General features: G+C 38.4%; 1 protein-coding gene across 1 annotated transcript; it reads right to left on the bottom strand.

Moving 5' to 3' along the window:
* Positions 1–1,074: 1,074 nt before the first annotated feature.
* Positions 1,075–15,393, bottom strand: LOC108598909 (protein CEPU-1; the record flags this gene model as incomplete). Its single annotated transcript, XM_033294842.1, has 6 exons — positions 15,189–15,393; positions 8,750–9,331; positions 5,219–5,325; positions 2,640–2,856; positions 1,285–1,443; positions 1,075–1,203 (listed from the first exon to the last, which is right to left on the bottom strand). Coding segments are annotated over exons 2-6 (907 nt in total), but the record flags the coding sequence as incomplete, so codon positions are not given.
* Between the last annotated feature and the right edge of the window lie 739 nt (positions 15,394–16,132).

Raw genomic sequence — 16,132 nt, 5'->3', positions numbered from 1 at the left:
TTTCGACTTTCCACTTTTTATGACTGCACACACTCACATACAGACCCACACACTTATAGGACTGTAGCATACTTGGATTGCGCTTTTTGCGCTGACCAGAGGCGAACTTTGCTGGCTCGTTACTATGTATGGGGCTGGGGGGGTGGGGCTCGTAAGTCCTCGGGCCTTGGCGGGGCTGTCATGGGTTTGTTTTGTTAGCTGGCCAGGGTATGAAACAAAAATAGATTTATGCTTGCGGCATTTTTAAGTGACAGCAAACGAGCAAATTTCTGTGACGATCCGCCTAGCGGACGCCCAGGTCCTGGGACGCCCTTCAATTTTAGTCAGGCTGCTGACATGACAGCGCATGGCCAACATGTGATGTGTGCCTGTCACTTGTAATAAATCTTACAAAAACAAAACACAATATCAAAAAATGTTGCACTGCACAGTGATTTGGATTTGGACTTAGAGCAGAGTGCAAACTAAAAGTGTTGCTCGGGCTGCAAATTGCCAGGGGAACGGTACAGTGGAAGGTTTGCCAAATTATACTATGTGTACCACAGGGTTGCGTCTGTGTGAATCTAAGATCAGCTCAATATGTAATTACTTAATATTGAAATGGAAAATAAAGGCAAACTGAATTAGACTTTGATTAAAACTCAAACTACAAAAAAGTTTTTCTTTGAATTTAACCACTGTACCTATGCATCTGACTCTCGAAGAGATCAACTTTAATCCGCCTACCGCGAAATGGAAATATGAGTGTTGCCTAGACAACAGAATAAATAACTAACACACACACACACACACATACGCAAAAAAACATTCGAGTACTCAACAAATCCGCGTTGACAAATTTAAAAGCGGACGCTTTGAGGCCATCAAACGTGGTTTGGTCATCAAACGTTACACATAACGTAAAATAAATTGCAAAATGCTGACAAACCAATTCTAGTAAATAAACTAGGCAGTTTACGCTACGGATCGGAGTTGGGCTTTCAACAAATGTTATTTAATGAAATATTTTTGTGAGTTCGGCATCACTGTAGATGAAGCAGATGAAAGTTTAATGGATAGCTAGTCAATACTCACAGTCCACGCTGACTTTGATGCGCTTCGAAACCGTGGGCGGCACTCCATTAGATGCAATACAGAGATAGGCGCCCATGTCGAGGCGTGAGATGCGCGTTATCTCCAGTGTATCGCCCTCCCATTCATTAACTGCAACGAGGTGAGAAGAGTTGTGGGTTAAATGATTGATGAGCGCATTATAATGCACTTCCACTTGCACTTTGCACTTACCTATGTGATTCTTATTGATGGCTATGCGCGAATTATCGTCGCGCTTCCATTTGATAATGGGTCGGGGACTGCCGCTGGCCCGACATCTCAGCGATATGTTGGCTCCCTCGCGCACTATGACATCGCTCGAGCTCAGCGAGTCATCAATGTTGGGCGGCACTGTGGTCAGAAGCCAAAGAACAAAGAGTCGTATTCATTTATTTATCACTAAACTATAATGCCCACAATCCGCTCAAACCACAACAACAACAAAAACAACTGCCGATGCAGTAATCATGGCTAGCGCTTAAGCTTTAAGTGAGCTACGCCATAAATACTGTCCAACAGGCCGTATACATAATAAATATTTGTGCGCTAAGTGCAATGCCATGAATTGACCCCAAAAATAATACAATATAATGATAGCTTTATTCGGTGCCACATTTATTGCGGGAAATTGCAATTGGGATCGGGAAATTGCGCGCCGTATAGATTTCAATTTCAATTTTGGCTGAACAATTTCAAAGAAATTATCAATTGACAAATTCGCTTTTACACTAATTTTACACTAATACTCCATTTGAATTCTTTTTACGCCTGCCTTTTTTCAATTTCCGTTGTAATGAAATTAAACGCTGCTCTATTGGCCTTGATTGCTTATTCACAGCTAACTGTCCAAATCATTTTTCGACTCATTCGATTCAAAGTACTTTTTGTTTATATTTGTTTTTAGCAGATAAACAAGAAGTGCAAATAGTGAGCGCGAAAAGTGTTTTTTACGCTCAGCGCTAAATATTTGTTTTATTTTTGGGTTCAAGTGTTGTTTGCTCCATTTTTTTCTTGTTGTTGCTGTTGCTGTATTGTTATAGTCTATAATTTTTTTTTAATTAAAAATATGCGCTGGTGCCCGGCTGCGAAACGCATGCATTTTTAATAATTTGTTTGTGTTTGCCAGCCAGGAAAATAATTTCGACTGCGCTAAAGATTCAGTGAACTGTACGCTGGACACACAGCCTTACACACACACACACACACACACACACACACACACACACACACACACACACACACACACACACAAGCAAATAAAACCAAAATTTGCTTTTGCTTTTGCTTTTGGCTGCTCTGTTTTGGCTTTTGTTTTCGTTGAGTGTGCTTCTGTGTGTGTGTGTGTGTGTGTTTGTATAATTTTTTTAAGTGTGCTTGAGGGTACATATACGAGGATAAATTATTTTTTAATACGCCGCGTATTTGCACAGGATTTTCGTGTTTCCTTTGTCGCTCCCACTAACTCCTGAGGGTGTATACGCTACCCACTACTGGTGGCAAGCTGTGCTAGCCCATTAGCCCATAGCTTAGTTGATTTCGCCACTTACCTACAACATTTAGATACCCGAACTGCGTCTTCGCCGTCACTGTATTGATCTGACACATGTAACGTCCTTTATCCTCCTCGTGCACATTGTTGATGTGCAAATACCAGGTGCGATGACGATCGTGCTTGTCGTGCGTGACACTGATGCGAGGATTTCGTGTGATCACGTGATTGTGCACCGTCAGTATGGCCGATTGCTCAAAGTGCATCCAGGCAACCTGAAATCATATGAATATGAATATTGCAAAATATTAAAGTAATTCGTAGGAAGTTTTACAGAACAAGAGTCCACATGCAGTTGGACCTAACCCGTCGTAAGGAAACCCTGCAAATCAACTTTACTTTGTGAATAATATTTCGAATTCTGATCACAAACCAGGAGTCAACCACTTCCCATCACGTCACATTTTCTGAAACCAGTGAATGAAACGCCTAAATAAACTCCTAAAAGAAAAAGTGTATCGCTTAAGCCGGACGCGCTACGAGCTTTGCTGATGACAAAATAAAGTCTGATTCTTGTTTTTTTAATTTAGTACAGTTTTGGTGGTTATTGGTTATCCTATATCTGTCAATATTGACCAATGACCAATCTGATCTCGACCCATTCCGGCACCTTTTTGTTCTGTCAATCGCTGCATTGGACAGAATTTGTAAAGTATGAATATAGAAACTTAATGTATCTTTGAGAAAACCAAAATCAATCAAAATATTGACTGTATATATTTACTTCGAAACGCTGCAACTCACAATAATCAAAATAATATTCTGCGACTCACGTATAACTCCACTAGCTCTCACAAAACATTGGTGAAATCAGCAGAGGTCTTTCAAGCTTAGTTGTTTATTTTAAAACATGAACTTGGAATTCGAATATATTATCGAAATGGGGTTGCTTAAGCTAAAATCCTAGAATACCTAGTACCTAGTAGAACTCATAGCTCCCATAAAATCACAGAATCACCAATGGAAAAATACGAGATAAAAGAGCGAATAGAGAAAAAAAACTGCAAGTATTACGCTGTTTATTTGATTGAGCTAATAGTTGGTTGAGCTAATAGTCACGCACTAACAACTACATTCTTTCTTGAATTATCGTAATTATTGTCTAATAGAGGGAACTGAAGCTTAAAGCGAAAAGGGCACATAGAAAACTTTCTGCTTCTCATAATTTCAAGCATCGTTTGCGCGGTTTTGCAATTTCTTTTTTTGATTGATTCAAAAAGCGAAATAATTTATTAATTAAGCAGCTTGTAAGAAATCAGCGTGTAGTAAGCGCTAATGATTTGATTACTTGGCAAAAAGAAATTCAATTAAGAGCATGAGATAAAGCAAAGGAGTAAGGAGGCAGTGATAGAAAGAGTGTAAGTCAACTAATTAGCGGGCTAACATTGCGCATACGCCACGTAATGCTGCAGAACCGCTAGCAATTGCATTAAGTGCCGCAGCTGAAATTTAAACACATCATTACCATGAAAATGGAAAACACGGCCATGAATATCAAGAGTAGCTCGAGTTGGCGATGCAATTGATGCCGAACGCCTTGGAACATCATTACCAAGCACTTCAGTGCAAAGTAGAAGCTCAAGTAGCTAAACGAGCTGCCTGACTGACTGACTCACTGACTGGCTGACTAGCTGGCAGACTGGCTTAGATATAACGAGTCGCTGGCATTGCTCTGATAGCGCATTGGCATCATTTTGACTTCGCATATACAGGAAATAGAATCAAATTGAGGTGTAAATGAGAGCAACAAGAAGCCAAGACGCTGAGACGACGCTGACGACAAAAGCGAAACGTGCATGGCATGCACTAAATAAAATGCCAAACAGAGTATAGCCAAAAAAAAGGAGAAGTAGATTGGTAAAAGCGAAAAGCAGACAGGTAGCAAAAAGCGTAGAGCGACTCAGTTCAGCTGCTGGCATGTTTAAGTAGCCCAAACCCACCATTAGCAGCCCCACCCACCCATACACCCCTCACCCCCTGGCCACTCAGTTACATATATTGCATGCGTGTAATTCATAGCTATCACCGCATACTTTTACGCTCCCTCCACACCCCCCTCCACATGGTTGAGTTTATTTTTATATGCGACACTATGATGCAATTTTCTCGCTTCCGCTTTTTGCCAAACGCTTTTGGATTTTTCACATCCTTATGCACACACACACACACGCACAGAGAGAGAAGAGTGTGTACGTGTGTTTGTATTTTATGCTGTCGCTGATGCTGAACTGTGAAATTGCAGTCATGTACGTGTGAACATGAGAGTGAGTGTTAACCTTTAGCACGGTTTCTGCATAATTTTGGATTTTATTAAACATTTGGTTTGCTTATTGGCAAGGAATTTCACTAAAAGCACAACGGTAGTCAGCAGTTATGCAAATTGCAGCATCGCCACCTTAAGTGCTCTGCCGAAAGCTAAGAAAAGGTTGTCAAATTTATGAATATTAAAATTACAATTAATCTATCTCTTTAATTTGCCACTACAGTAGATTAAAGAAAAGGATAAGTATTGGAGTGGTCGCCAACCTTTGGATTCTAGTTGCAGTCCCACGTATATTTGTTTTCTGCTTCACTTACCTTGTATGATCCGAGATTTTTGACGGAGCAACCCAGTTTGACATTTCGTCCAGCAGGTACAGTTACATTTTCGATGTATTCAGTAAATTCGGGTTCTTCGACAACAGCTGCAAATAATGAAATGACAAACAATCAGTTATGATTTAAATAAATATTTGTGCAAATAATTAAATTTATTTATAGTTTACTAAAAACACTAAGCAGAGTCAACATAACAATCTAAATTTGATTGGTAAACACGCACTGTAATTTAATAAGCAGCACTAGATAATAAAATGTAATTGTTATTATTAAAAAAAAAAAAAAAAATTAAACATATCCAAGCACTCATACACTCATTATTGATTTAAAAATCAACAAGTCTCTTTCTCATTCTCTCCTTTTCGCAATTTTAATTTCAAGTTGCCAGCTGCATTGTCGTCGTCGTTTTCATTAAATTTTTAATGAGCATAAAATTTAATTTAAATGCATTTAATTGCCATGAAAGCCACAAGTTGAAAAATCTTCGTACGCATCTTAAATGCAGCTTGGCAGGACTGTTTGTTAATGATTTTACAAGCAAATCGTGACGTTAAGTCAAATGGCTTGAAAATTTATGAAAATCTTTATGCAATTGAGTGCACAACGGCAATTAAACAGCAGATTTATTGCATACAGCTTAATTGGAATTGCTTTGAGCGTGGCATAAATAAAATTCCATTGCAATTCAATTAGGTTAGCTAGTAGTGCGATTATTATATCAAATACCAAACACTGCGTACTGCACGTCAAAAGCTAAGAAAATACATTTATTTTCATTTGCCAATTAGTTAGCCAATTTCAATTTGGTTGCAGTGTGAAGAGCTTAACGAAAAGTGAGTTTTGACATCAAATTTTATTGAATATTCATAACTAACAAAGTTTCACTTAAATAAATGCTTTATGCCAAATTGCCGATGTCCAAATTTCGAATTTACAATTTATGTAAAGCTCTCCATTTGAAGTTCATTTTGAGCGACTGCGAATCACAGAAGCGGCAACTGAGCTACAGGTTTCGGGCAATGCTTTTGCCTAATTAGATATTTATAATGCCCAGCAGGCACATGTACACCCAAATGCACACACACACGCACATACACACATGCATAAGTCATTAGAAGTTGGATGTCGTGGGCAGCGGCCTCTGCCCTCCCCCGAGGGGGTCAAGTGTACACACGCGTGCTAACCCGCGAATACACTAAGTTTGCTATTGCTGCCTGTTGGTATTTGACATATTGTATTAGCCACGCCCACAGAATTCAAAGCAGAGATAATTAAGAAACAACATGCGCGCCCGACATTTATTCAGCCCTTGCACTTGAATTGAATCAAATGTATTTCAGAGCGTAAAACTGTTAAACTCTTGCTACTAGTATAATTACAACTATTGCATGTTGCCATATTTTTCGCTTTTTATTGCATGTGCAGCAGCAAGAGCAACAGCATCAAATTCACTGCATAATCATGGGATTTCAGCCAGCTGCAATTTTCGCGCCACAGCGCGTGTCTGCACATAAATTTTAGTCTTGTCGCCCTCAGCTGCAAGCGTTCTGTCTCCCAACCACTGTTTGCATAGAAGGCCTCGGTTTAGAGGGGCGCAGCTGGCCGTCAGAGTTCTACGCAACTAGTTAGCATTCATGTAATGAAAAGTTTGACTCTTGAATTCAATTCTGCTTTATAATGGCTGCTGCGCATTTGTTGCAACTATTTCGAAAAAAAGCACGCATCTAACTATTTGATGCACTTTGACTAGGACACAAACTCCCAAAAACAATCACTCTCAATAGTTTACGACGCATGTTACGCCGGCAGGGACGAATGCCATATGCACTGGAATTTAAATACTTCCGAAGTTATTCAGCTTATCCGAATTTCGGTATCGGGAGTCTACTAAAACTCAAGTGTACTGAATTTCAAAGAAATTTGTTAGTAATTGTAGGCATAATCATTGCTCTTTTCGGTTTACCTGGGAGGAGATAGGCAATTTGAATTTTAATAATAAACTCGATCTGCATTGAAAATAGCAGAATCAGAATTAGTATCTCAAACTCATTTAGTCTCTGAGTTATTGTTGCTCATACAAGCGGACAGTCAGGGCTCCATCTTCTTAGTTGTCTTGTCTTGCTTATTATCTGATTTTTACAATTCCACAATGACATCAAGAATATCATTAATTTTTACTAACAATTTCAAGGTGTATGAGATTGATTGGAAATTGGGTTCACTTAAGAAAAAGCCATTTTTTTCGATTACCCGAATCAGTTTTAAGAGGTTAAGAACATTGTATTGTAGCTTAATAGCTACTAATTAACGTCGTTATAATCCGTTTGTAAGTAAAATACAATTCCCATATAAGTTAAAATAAAATATCGCTGATTCCAAGAAATTACGGCTTTTACATAAAAATTTTGCTTAAACCTTTTTATATTGTATATTATTATTGAATATTCAATAAGATAAGAATGCAAAGAGATGCTGGCAATAATATTGGTCAGCAGCTATTAATGGAGCCTGGCAGTGTCCTTGCAGTTGGTCTGGGTTGCTTGAATGAATGAATTTCGCGGATAGTTAAATGGCAGTCGTTTATTTTTTGCAGCCGGTAGTGCTGTTTTAATACACTTTGGCATTTTTATGAAAATGGAAAAGGGTATCATAAAGTTGTGCAAATATGCATATGTAACAGAAAGGACCCCAATAAGTGATAAGCTGGTTCGATTGAGTCCTGTCCGTTGATATGTCTGTATGAACAACAAGAACTCAGAGACTAGAAGAGCAAGAGGCACCAAATTTGGTGGGAGTAACTCTTATACTCCATACTATTATTTTTCAAAATGCAAGTTATGTGTGTGTGTTTTTCTGTGTGTGTATGTTAAAGTGTATCAAAAAGTTGGCTGCACCTGACTCAAATGCGTTCTCGCTGTTATTGCTGCGGACTACGCCTGCACCTGAGAATATTGACAGCAGGCGTATGAGCGATTTATATGCACACGTGTTTGTACAGAGACAGACTCTCTGCGTTGTCACAGATTTTCTTTACTTCACGCCGTATCCATATCCATGTCTGTGCTGCAGCTGCAGCTGCTAGCTTTCAATTTTTGGCATATAGACGTGTATCAACTTGTGACCTGCGGCATCCACTAAGCCCCAACAACAAAGAGCTGCGCTGCACGTCGCACGCTCTGTGCTCTCTGCTCGGTATCAGGGTATCTCTGTATCTCTCTGTATTTGTAGCTGCCGCCCTGTCACTGTGTAAATATGATGGCTGTGAGCCTAAAGGCAGTCGCAGCTGCCTACGAGCTGAGTGTTATTGATGGCATCAGCATCAGACTCTTGCTGTAGGCCCAGGGGCCATAAAGATAAGCGTATACGCAATATTACACTGCGCAGTAAATTATTAAATTACAAGGCAACAGTTAAAGCAAAGCAAATAGACGATAAATTAAATGACAAATTAAAAGTAAGAGTAGTTCTTTAGAATATGCATTGGCAATATAATTTTGTTCGTGTACTCACTGTTTAAATTCGTTATAGGCACATTCGCTGCACCGCCGGCTACAATTATGCCATTACTGCCAAGTACGGTGTTGCCATTGCTGATGGCACCGGCGCCGTTGCCGGCACTGCCACCGCCGTTCGTTGATGCTGGCGCTGATTTGGTGGCACTTGAGTGCTGCTTGCTGATGCCGCCGAAGGCGCCACCGACGCTGCCATTGAGTATTTGTGGCAAGATGATCTTATTGGTGGAGTCCCCCGCTCTTGCCGTTAGAACCAGGAGGGCCCCAATTAGATGCCAAGACGCCAGCAACATCAACTTGCCGTTGCCTTGCCACTTACCCCAGCCAGGAGCACCAATGTTGGCTTCGTGGCCTGGCTAAAGTGCATCCTCTCTCAAAACGGGCAATGGCTGCCTTGTTGAAGCTTTCTTTAGCTTTGCTCCTCTGCTATGTAGTGCTCAGGAAATTATGGCTCTGGGCTTTATTCAATTTTTCTTGTACTCCCTGTAATTTTTCTTCTTGTTTGAGCTCACACAGTGTGGCCTTTCAAAGTCCTTATTTTCTTAACGTTTGACCAAGGGCGTTGATATTTTTTTCCATTCTGCATTTATATTCAAATTTTGATTAAAACAGAACACATTTTTTTGAATGCTTCGATTATGATAAGCAGATAACAATTATTTTACTCCACTGAGGACATTTCTTCTTCACGTTTTCTTAATAACAAAATTATTGATAAACAATGCAATATGAAAGCAACCGAAATAGCATTTGCTTATGTGGCTACGTTTAAATTTTAGTCTAAATCTGTGACCGCTAAGCACGCTTAAGTTAAATCAATTAGTTATTAGTAGCAAGTTTATAGAACAATGCTTCCAGGCTGTTGAAAAGCCGACCACATATGGTACAGCTTACTGTTCAGTTTAGCGTATAATGGATAATTTGTGTACTCTAAGAAAAGGACTATTTAATTCATTTGATTATACAAAGCAAACATCAAAAATAATTCTATAAGTGTACCTTACTAAAAAGCATTTTTTAAAAGTTCGCTCAAACGTTGGACATTAATGAACATACAAAATATTTAAATAATATAACCTGCAAAAATAATGTTGAAGTATGCAAGTTACATCGTTCTAATTACACATCTCTAAGCGATAGTATTTTCCTTTGAATACACATCCCTATATTTTATCTACTCGATAAAAAAGCGCTTGTCATGTGTGCACGTAAATTCTGCGTTCTTCTTTAAATTCGGTATTTTTTCCTTAACTTTGACATGATAATTATCAAACCATGCTTGAAGTTCGTTTTAATTGCACACAATACTAATCGAATTTAATCTTCTTAATAAAAAGAGCTCATCTTAGAACCATTTGGACTTTACCGCAGATTACAATGTTAATAAATCCTGATGTATATATGTATATTAAATATTGAATGGAGAAAGCTTAATAGCAGTTGCTTAAAATCAATCAGAATATACTATGTATGGTAAATATTTTGTTTTAAGCATTTATATTTACGATATAGATCGGTAATATATTTGACGTGGCTCAAGCACAAGCCTTAAGCTAAAATTATTTTTATAGGGACTCTATATTTCAAAGACTTTTACTTAGAGTGAAATTAATCCAATTGGTTTTTATAATATGTCGAAATATGACAAACAGAGAACAGACGAAAATTGTTTGAGTAGAATATATCTCGAAATATATAAGAAAATATTTTTAGAAGTGTCTGCATCAAATCACTACAAATATGTTACTAAATCGACTCGAATTAATTTCTAAATATTGTAAGCACTCGAAAATGTAGCAGATGAAGATTGTAAGTGAAATCCTGATCTAAGCACCACTGATAAATTTTTTACGTGATATTGTGCATTTATTTATTTGTTTTGAATTGGAATTGAGTGAATATCAGTCACATTAGAAAACATTAAAAAAAATAGATTTTTTCTAAAACTTTCAGTTTTTTTTAAGTAGTATTAACAAGCGATTCGCGAAGAGGAATCGATATGCCTCATTTCTCATCGCAACAAGCACTTGAATTTAACTATTTATCACTGACTAATAACGCAAACACGCACACTAATTATGAAAAACGGGTTAAAAAAGCGGCAATTAAAATGAAATTAACAAACATTAAACAAAAAATCTTCACTGCAAAAGAGAATTTATTAATTTGATTACCAACATTTAGCAAAGCTCGTAAAAAGTGCATCAAATTATTTTTTTCTATTTACACAGCTTCCTCTTTTATTTTGCGGTAAATCTGTTTTTGTCTATGGTGAAACGTCATCATGTGTGGTGAGCTCTTTGCTGAAGGATGGGGAGGGAGCCTGGTGTAGAAAATTGCTTAATTTCATAAGCGAGTCATAAGGGACAAAGTTTGTGTCTGTGTATGTGTGTGTGTGTGTACCGCAAGCTGTGGACCCAACTCCAAAGGCGACACGCTTAAAAGCCATAAAAAAAGAATAAATGCCAGAGAAAAAGTTTTAAACACATTTTTTTTGTTTTCTTTTTATACACTTTGACATTTTTTTTTTGAGAACATTTTAGTAGATCACCGACAGCACGCACGACACATAAAATGTTTCATATTTTTGTTAAACGCCCAGAAAGTTATGCGAAGCAAATGGACAAAGTTGATATAAAGCGACGAAGCCACAGCAGAACTTAAGATAAACATAAATGAAAAGCAGCATTTAAATTAATTTGCAAGCTAGATGTGCTTTTATATTCTTAATTATAGAAACTCTGAGATATTTCTTGAAATAATCTGGGAGAGTTGCCAAAATTCACTTTAATGGCATTTAAAATTATAATAAAACTATTTAACACTTGTTCCTGCTGACTTTTAATTTTATTTGAAACTAGAGCAGCACAATTTACATACACAGGAAAGTCTACCTTTTGGCTCAGATAAACCAGACCATATATCAATTGGCCGCCAGAGGGCGCTGCAGTTGCTGCTGCTGCTGGTGCAAACAAACTAAGAGGCAAATCTTTATGACTTTTCGAAACTCGGTCTAGCGAAAGGGTTTGGCTTTCTTTTGCTTTCTTCAGTGGGCAAAACTTTTATGTATGCGACACGTGCAGCACGAGCTGCAGAAACGGAGGAGTTGGGCTTGGCTTGGGCATGGGCCTGGGCCTGGCCGTGGGCGTGGTAACCCGAATATGGCGGCTTACTCTGGCATAATATTTTGCCAAACTTTATTGAATTCCCAGGCAAATCTGCGTGGCATCTGCGTAAGGTTGGACAGGAAGGAGAAAGCAGAATGGGAAAAGAGGCAGGCAAAAGAACAAGTTGGCAGACAGCAAACAATTGCCATGACAAGGACCACCCAGGCCCGGACAGGGTGGGGAGGGGATGAGGCACACAGTGCAGTGCACTGAAAGCTAATTTATGGTTGCCAAAGTCATATGGAAAACTCGAGAATTAAGCAATTTTTTGTGTGTGCATACATTTGAGACGTTCTAGGGCTGCACTTTTTATTCTGGCTTTGCTTAATATAAGCGCAAAGTGAATGAACTAGTTTTATGGTTGAGAAGGGGGTACCCAACGAAAATCGATGGTAACTATTTGAAAATATCTATGTATATGCAGCTGCTTCGTCTGCAATTTTATTTTTTTTATTTTTTACCCGCCATTGAAGCCAATTATATTAATTAGCAACTCTTGCAACATGCATTTCAACTTCGCCCCCAACTATTGTAGTGCAAGAATTATGCAAGTAAGGATTACCTCGCTCAAACTTAAGCTCCGGGCACAATTACAAATCAGTGCACAATAAGCAACACATGGATAAATGAAACTAAAATAAACTCACGTCTCCTACTCTCGAATACGTGAAACACTCAAACTCGATACTCTCTGCTCTGTGTGTGTGTGAACAAAGCCAGACATGTGACCAATTAGCGCCCAAATAATATTGGAGACTGAGTTGAGCTATTGGCTATTGTCGACTGACAATGAGGAGACAAAGTGGGAGACTGGGGCAGTAGCAGGGTGAGCCTGTGTGTGTGTGTGTGTCCTTCAATGGCCTCACTGGACAAAAAGCGTATACGCAGTGCAAACAGCAAAAGGAATGCCGCATTGGCATCAATTAGTTAGTCATGCCGAGCACACGTTTTAATTTCAACATGGCCTCTCTCTTCATCTCCTGCATTTTTTTCCTTGTGACAACTGCTAATTAAAAGGAGCCGTCGACTGCATGTGTGGCACGTTCGTAGTTCACATTGCACAGCCACAATAGCAAAACTACTATAATATTTAATTGCTATTAATAAGTTGGCTGTTTTTACATCTATTATCTGCGGCTACTCATGATGGTTGCTTTCTACATTGCAAATATTTCAATAAATAATTGCACTGTACTTATTAATTCAATAATTTTTCCTTATTATATTCTGTTCAGAAAAACTTAATCTTCGTTCTACCGGTAGTCTAGTAGCCCATTTTTCAGTAATAAGATACACAGATGAGATAAACAGAAAATAATTACCAAATCGATATCACGTTCAAATTTCCTGTTTATTATATTAATTAAAATTTATTGCACTAAGAAAATGTTGATCTGCTTTAGGGTCCGGTGTAAGTTGCCGAACGGGTAGAAGACTTTTCTCTGACGAAATAGAAGTTATTAAAAATAAAGCACTACAGCTTCAATCAATGTATCGATATCCAAGAAATTCTCTTAAAAGACGCTAATCGAGGAATATAAGTGCGGTCTTGGCTAGCTCGCCTTGTTCGAACTAGAAGTTATCTGTGTTTGAACATCGAAAAGGACACAACAAGATTAAAGCGTAAAAGCTTATATTTTTAAAACTACTTAATTTATACTCGTTGAATTTATACTCGTTGAATGAAATGGGACACGTGATTTTTACAAATTGCCTTCCTTTCACATGTCCTGAGCCTCGGAAGAACTTAGCCCGCTTATGATCAGCACTGATACAGCTAAAAACACCCCATTGAGTTACATCAATAAGTTCGCAGTTAAAAAAAATGCACACAATTTGGCGCATTGGATTCGCCAATTTCGTTGGGCAATCCTCCGTAAAACCAAAAGAACAAGTGAAAATCCAGTTGTGGCATTGCCACAGAACTCTGTTGTCATCATCATCAACATCATCGTCGTCGTCATATTTTTGCCATTTGTTTGCTCTGCTGTGCACAATTTGCAAATTTGTTGCGTCAAGCGATAAACAAAAGAGAAAATAAAGCGACCGAGGGGCAATTCGCAAAAATTCAACGCCAAAGAGAAAACAATAAGCTGCTATGATGCTCGCGACTCGAAAATAAAAAAAGCCAAATCATTGAATAAAGTTAGAGCTTCCCAAGCTGAATGTTTGATGCTCTAACTAGATTTTAAATTAAACTTGGACTTAGTAAAAAGAGTATATCTCAAAAGTAGGAACAAACTCTATAGGGAAACACTTTTTATATATTTATTAGGCCAATGTTGCTTTTTCTCTCGTTAATTCTGTTTTCTTCTATGCACAAATTTTTCAAAACTATTGTAACTTTCTAATCTAACAAAAAGGCTTAACATTGATCGGTTGTGATTCAGGCTAACACACACACACACAAACACACCGATTTGCATATGAGCACATCAAAACACCCACAGCCTCAATGCAGGACACGCATTGGATGTGCAGCATTCAAGCTGCGTTCATGTCCCTCTCTGAACCACAATCTGTATCTATGTCCCTCTCTGCATGTGCTGGGTTAATGTATTTTTAAGCTAAATTCTTTGTTTATATTTACTTTGCTGTTTGCAGTTTTTGTTGCTGTGGCTGTTGCTATTTTTGTACTCGTTGCAGTTACAATTTTCCCAAAAACGAAACCCTGAAATCTCTTTCGAAGCCTTCTTTTTAGTTTCTTTTTTTTTCTTGATGTTACTATTTTGGTTTTCTATATTCTCTATTTAATATTTTATTTTCTCTGCCAAAGTCAAGCTCTGAAATTTAACTTTGGTTTATTCATTTACATGCTGCATTCACTTATAAGTTTGTGTATAAAGTTTTTCAAGCCTTTGAAGTTGTCTGTTGAGTGTCATGAGTGTATTTGCTTAGTTCTTCTGATTGCTTTCAGTTGTTGTTGTTCTTGTTGTTGCTCTTGTTGTTGCATGAAATGTGCATTAGCCAAGTTGACTGCTTAATTCCTTGTTTACATATGGCAAGTGCCTAACTGTTCCAAAGTACCAAATGTTAAGTACTTTATGTATGTTGGGGTCAGATTAGGAATTTAAGAATTTCAAAGAAAGAGGCTTAGCTCTTATATAAAGACTCGATTAGCTTCTAGATCTTTATAGAAACGTCTATTATTTGCTATAAAAGCGCTTAAGTGTTTTCTGATTTATATATCGAAAAAATCGAACAGTTTCTCGAGCTTTACTATTAATTATTTTTATATAATTTGATTAAATTAAAACTATTTTATCAAACCAGATTAAGGACTTTACAACTCATTCTACCTTTCCGCTAATAATGTTTTTTATTTCTCTTTTTTGTTCAAATGTTTCAACTTCAAAACCACATTCACAATATCACTCGAAAATGCACTGTTAACTATTAAAAATACGTCATTGTGCTTGAAGATCTTTAGAGGAAATTGGGAGCGATTGTCAGCTCGACGCGTCTGTTTCGTGCAGAATCCGTAACGAAACTGATTCGTCGGCAGGCAGGATACGCACAGGACCCACAGAGCTGACGCCGGCAACAATAACAATAACAAGCAAAAATAACAACAACAACAACAACAATAAGAGCAACAAAAGCCAACAGAAAGCAGTGGAGCCAACGAATGAAACGAAATGACGTTGCCTACAACAAACGAATGATAACAGGCCAAAAGCCGAGCGCACAGCACGAGACTGTGGCCTGCTCGGCTCTTAGCCGAGGGCAGCCAACAGGATGCTGGCCGGCTCGCCGTGTCGGGTTCGGGCTCGTGTTTGTAGTTTGCGTGCAACCGCAACCGCAACAACACACCGCAAAACATGCGACAAAAATGTTAACAGAGCTCCAAACATGCCAAACCCGCGCTCAATCCCCTCGGCCCTGTATGGAGGAACTCGGCCGGCTGGTGCATGTCCTTGTATTGTTACATGGCCTGAAAATGACTTCCGGTCTGGTAGGCGTTGCGACTTGAGTTGCGTTATGTTCGCTTCAAACCCGAAATTCCAACTTGCAACAAGTTGAAGCAGGCACTGAGAGTCCTGTTTGGAGTCAATCTAGAGTTTGGGTCTGCTCATCACCGCATTTTAATTTTAATTGAGTAAATGTGCATGCAAATGAAACAAAATAAAAACACAAAACGCAAAAATCTCAACTAGTTTGGTTTCGAACGCACTTGTGGGTATCACTGGGTTTTATTTAATAAATACGGCTAA

The sequence above is a fragment of the Drosophila busckii genome, unplaced genomic scaffold, assembly GCF_011750605.1.
Source record: "Drosophila busckii strain San Diego stock center, stock number 13000-0081.31 unplaced genomic scaffold, ASM1175060v1 hic_scaffold_48, whole genome shotgun sequence".
Taxonomy (NCBI): domain Eukaryota; kingdom Metazoa; phylum Arthropoda; class Insecta; order Diptera; family Drosophilidae; genus Drosophila; species Drosophila busckii.
Note: the sequence above shows the minus strand (reverse complement) of the source record. Positions and strands in the feature narration are given on the sequence as shown.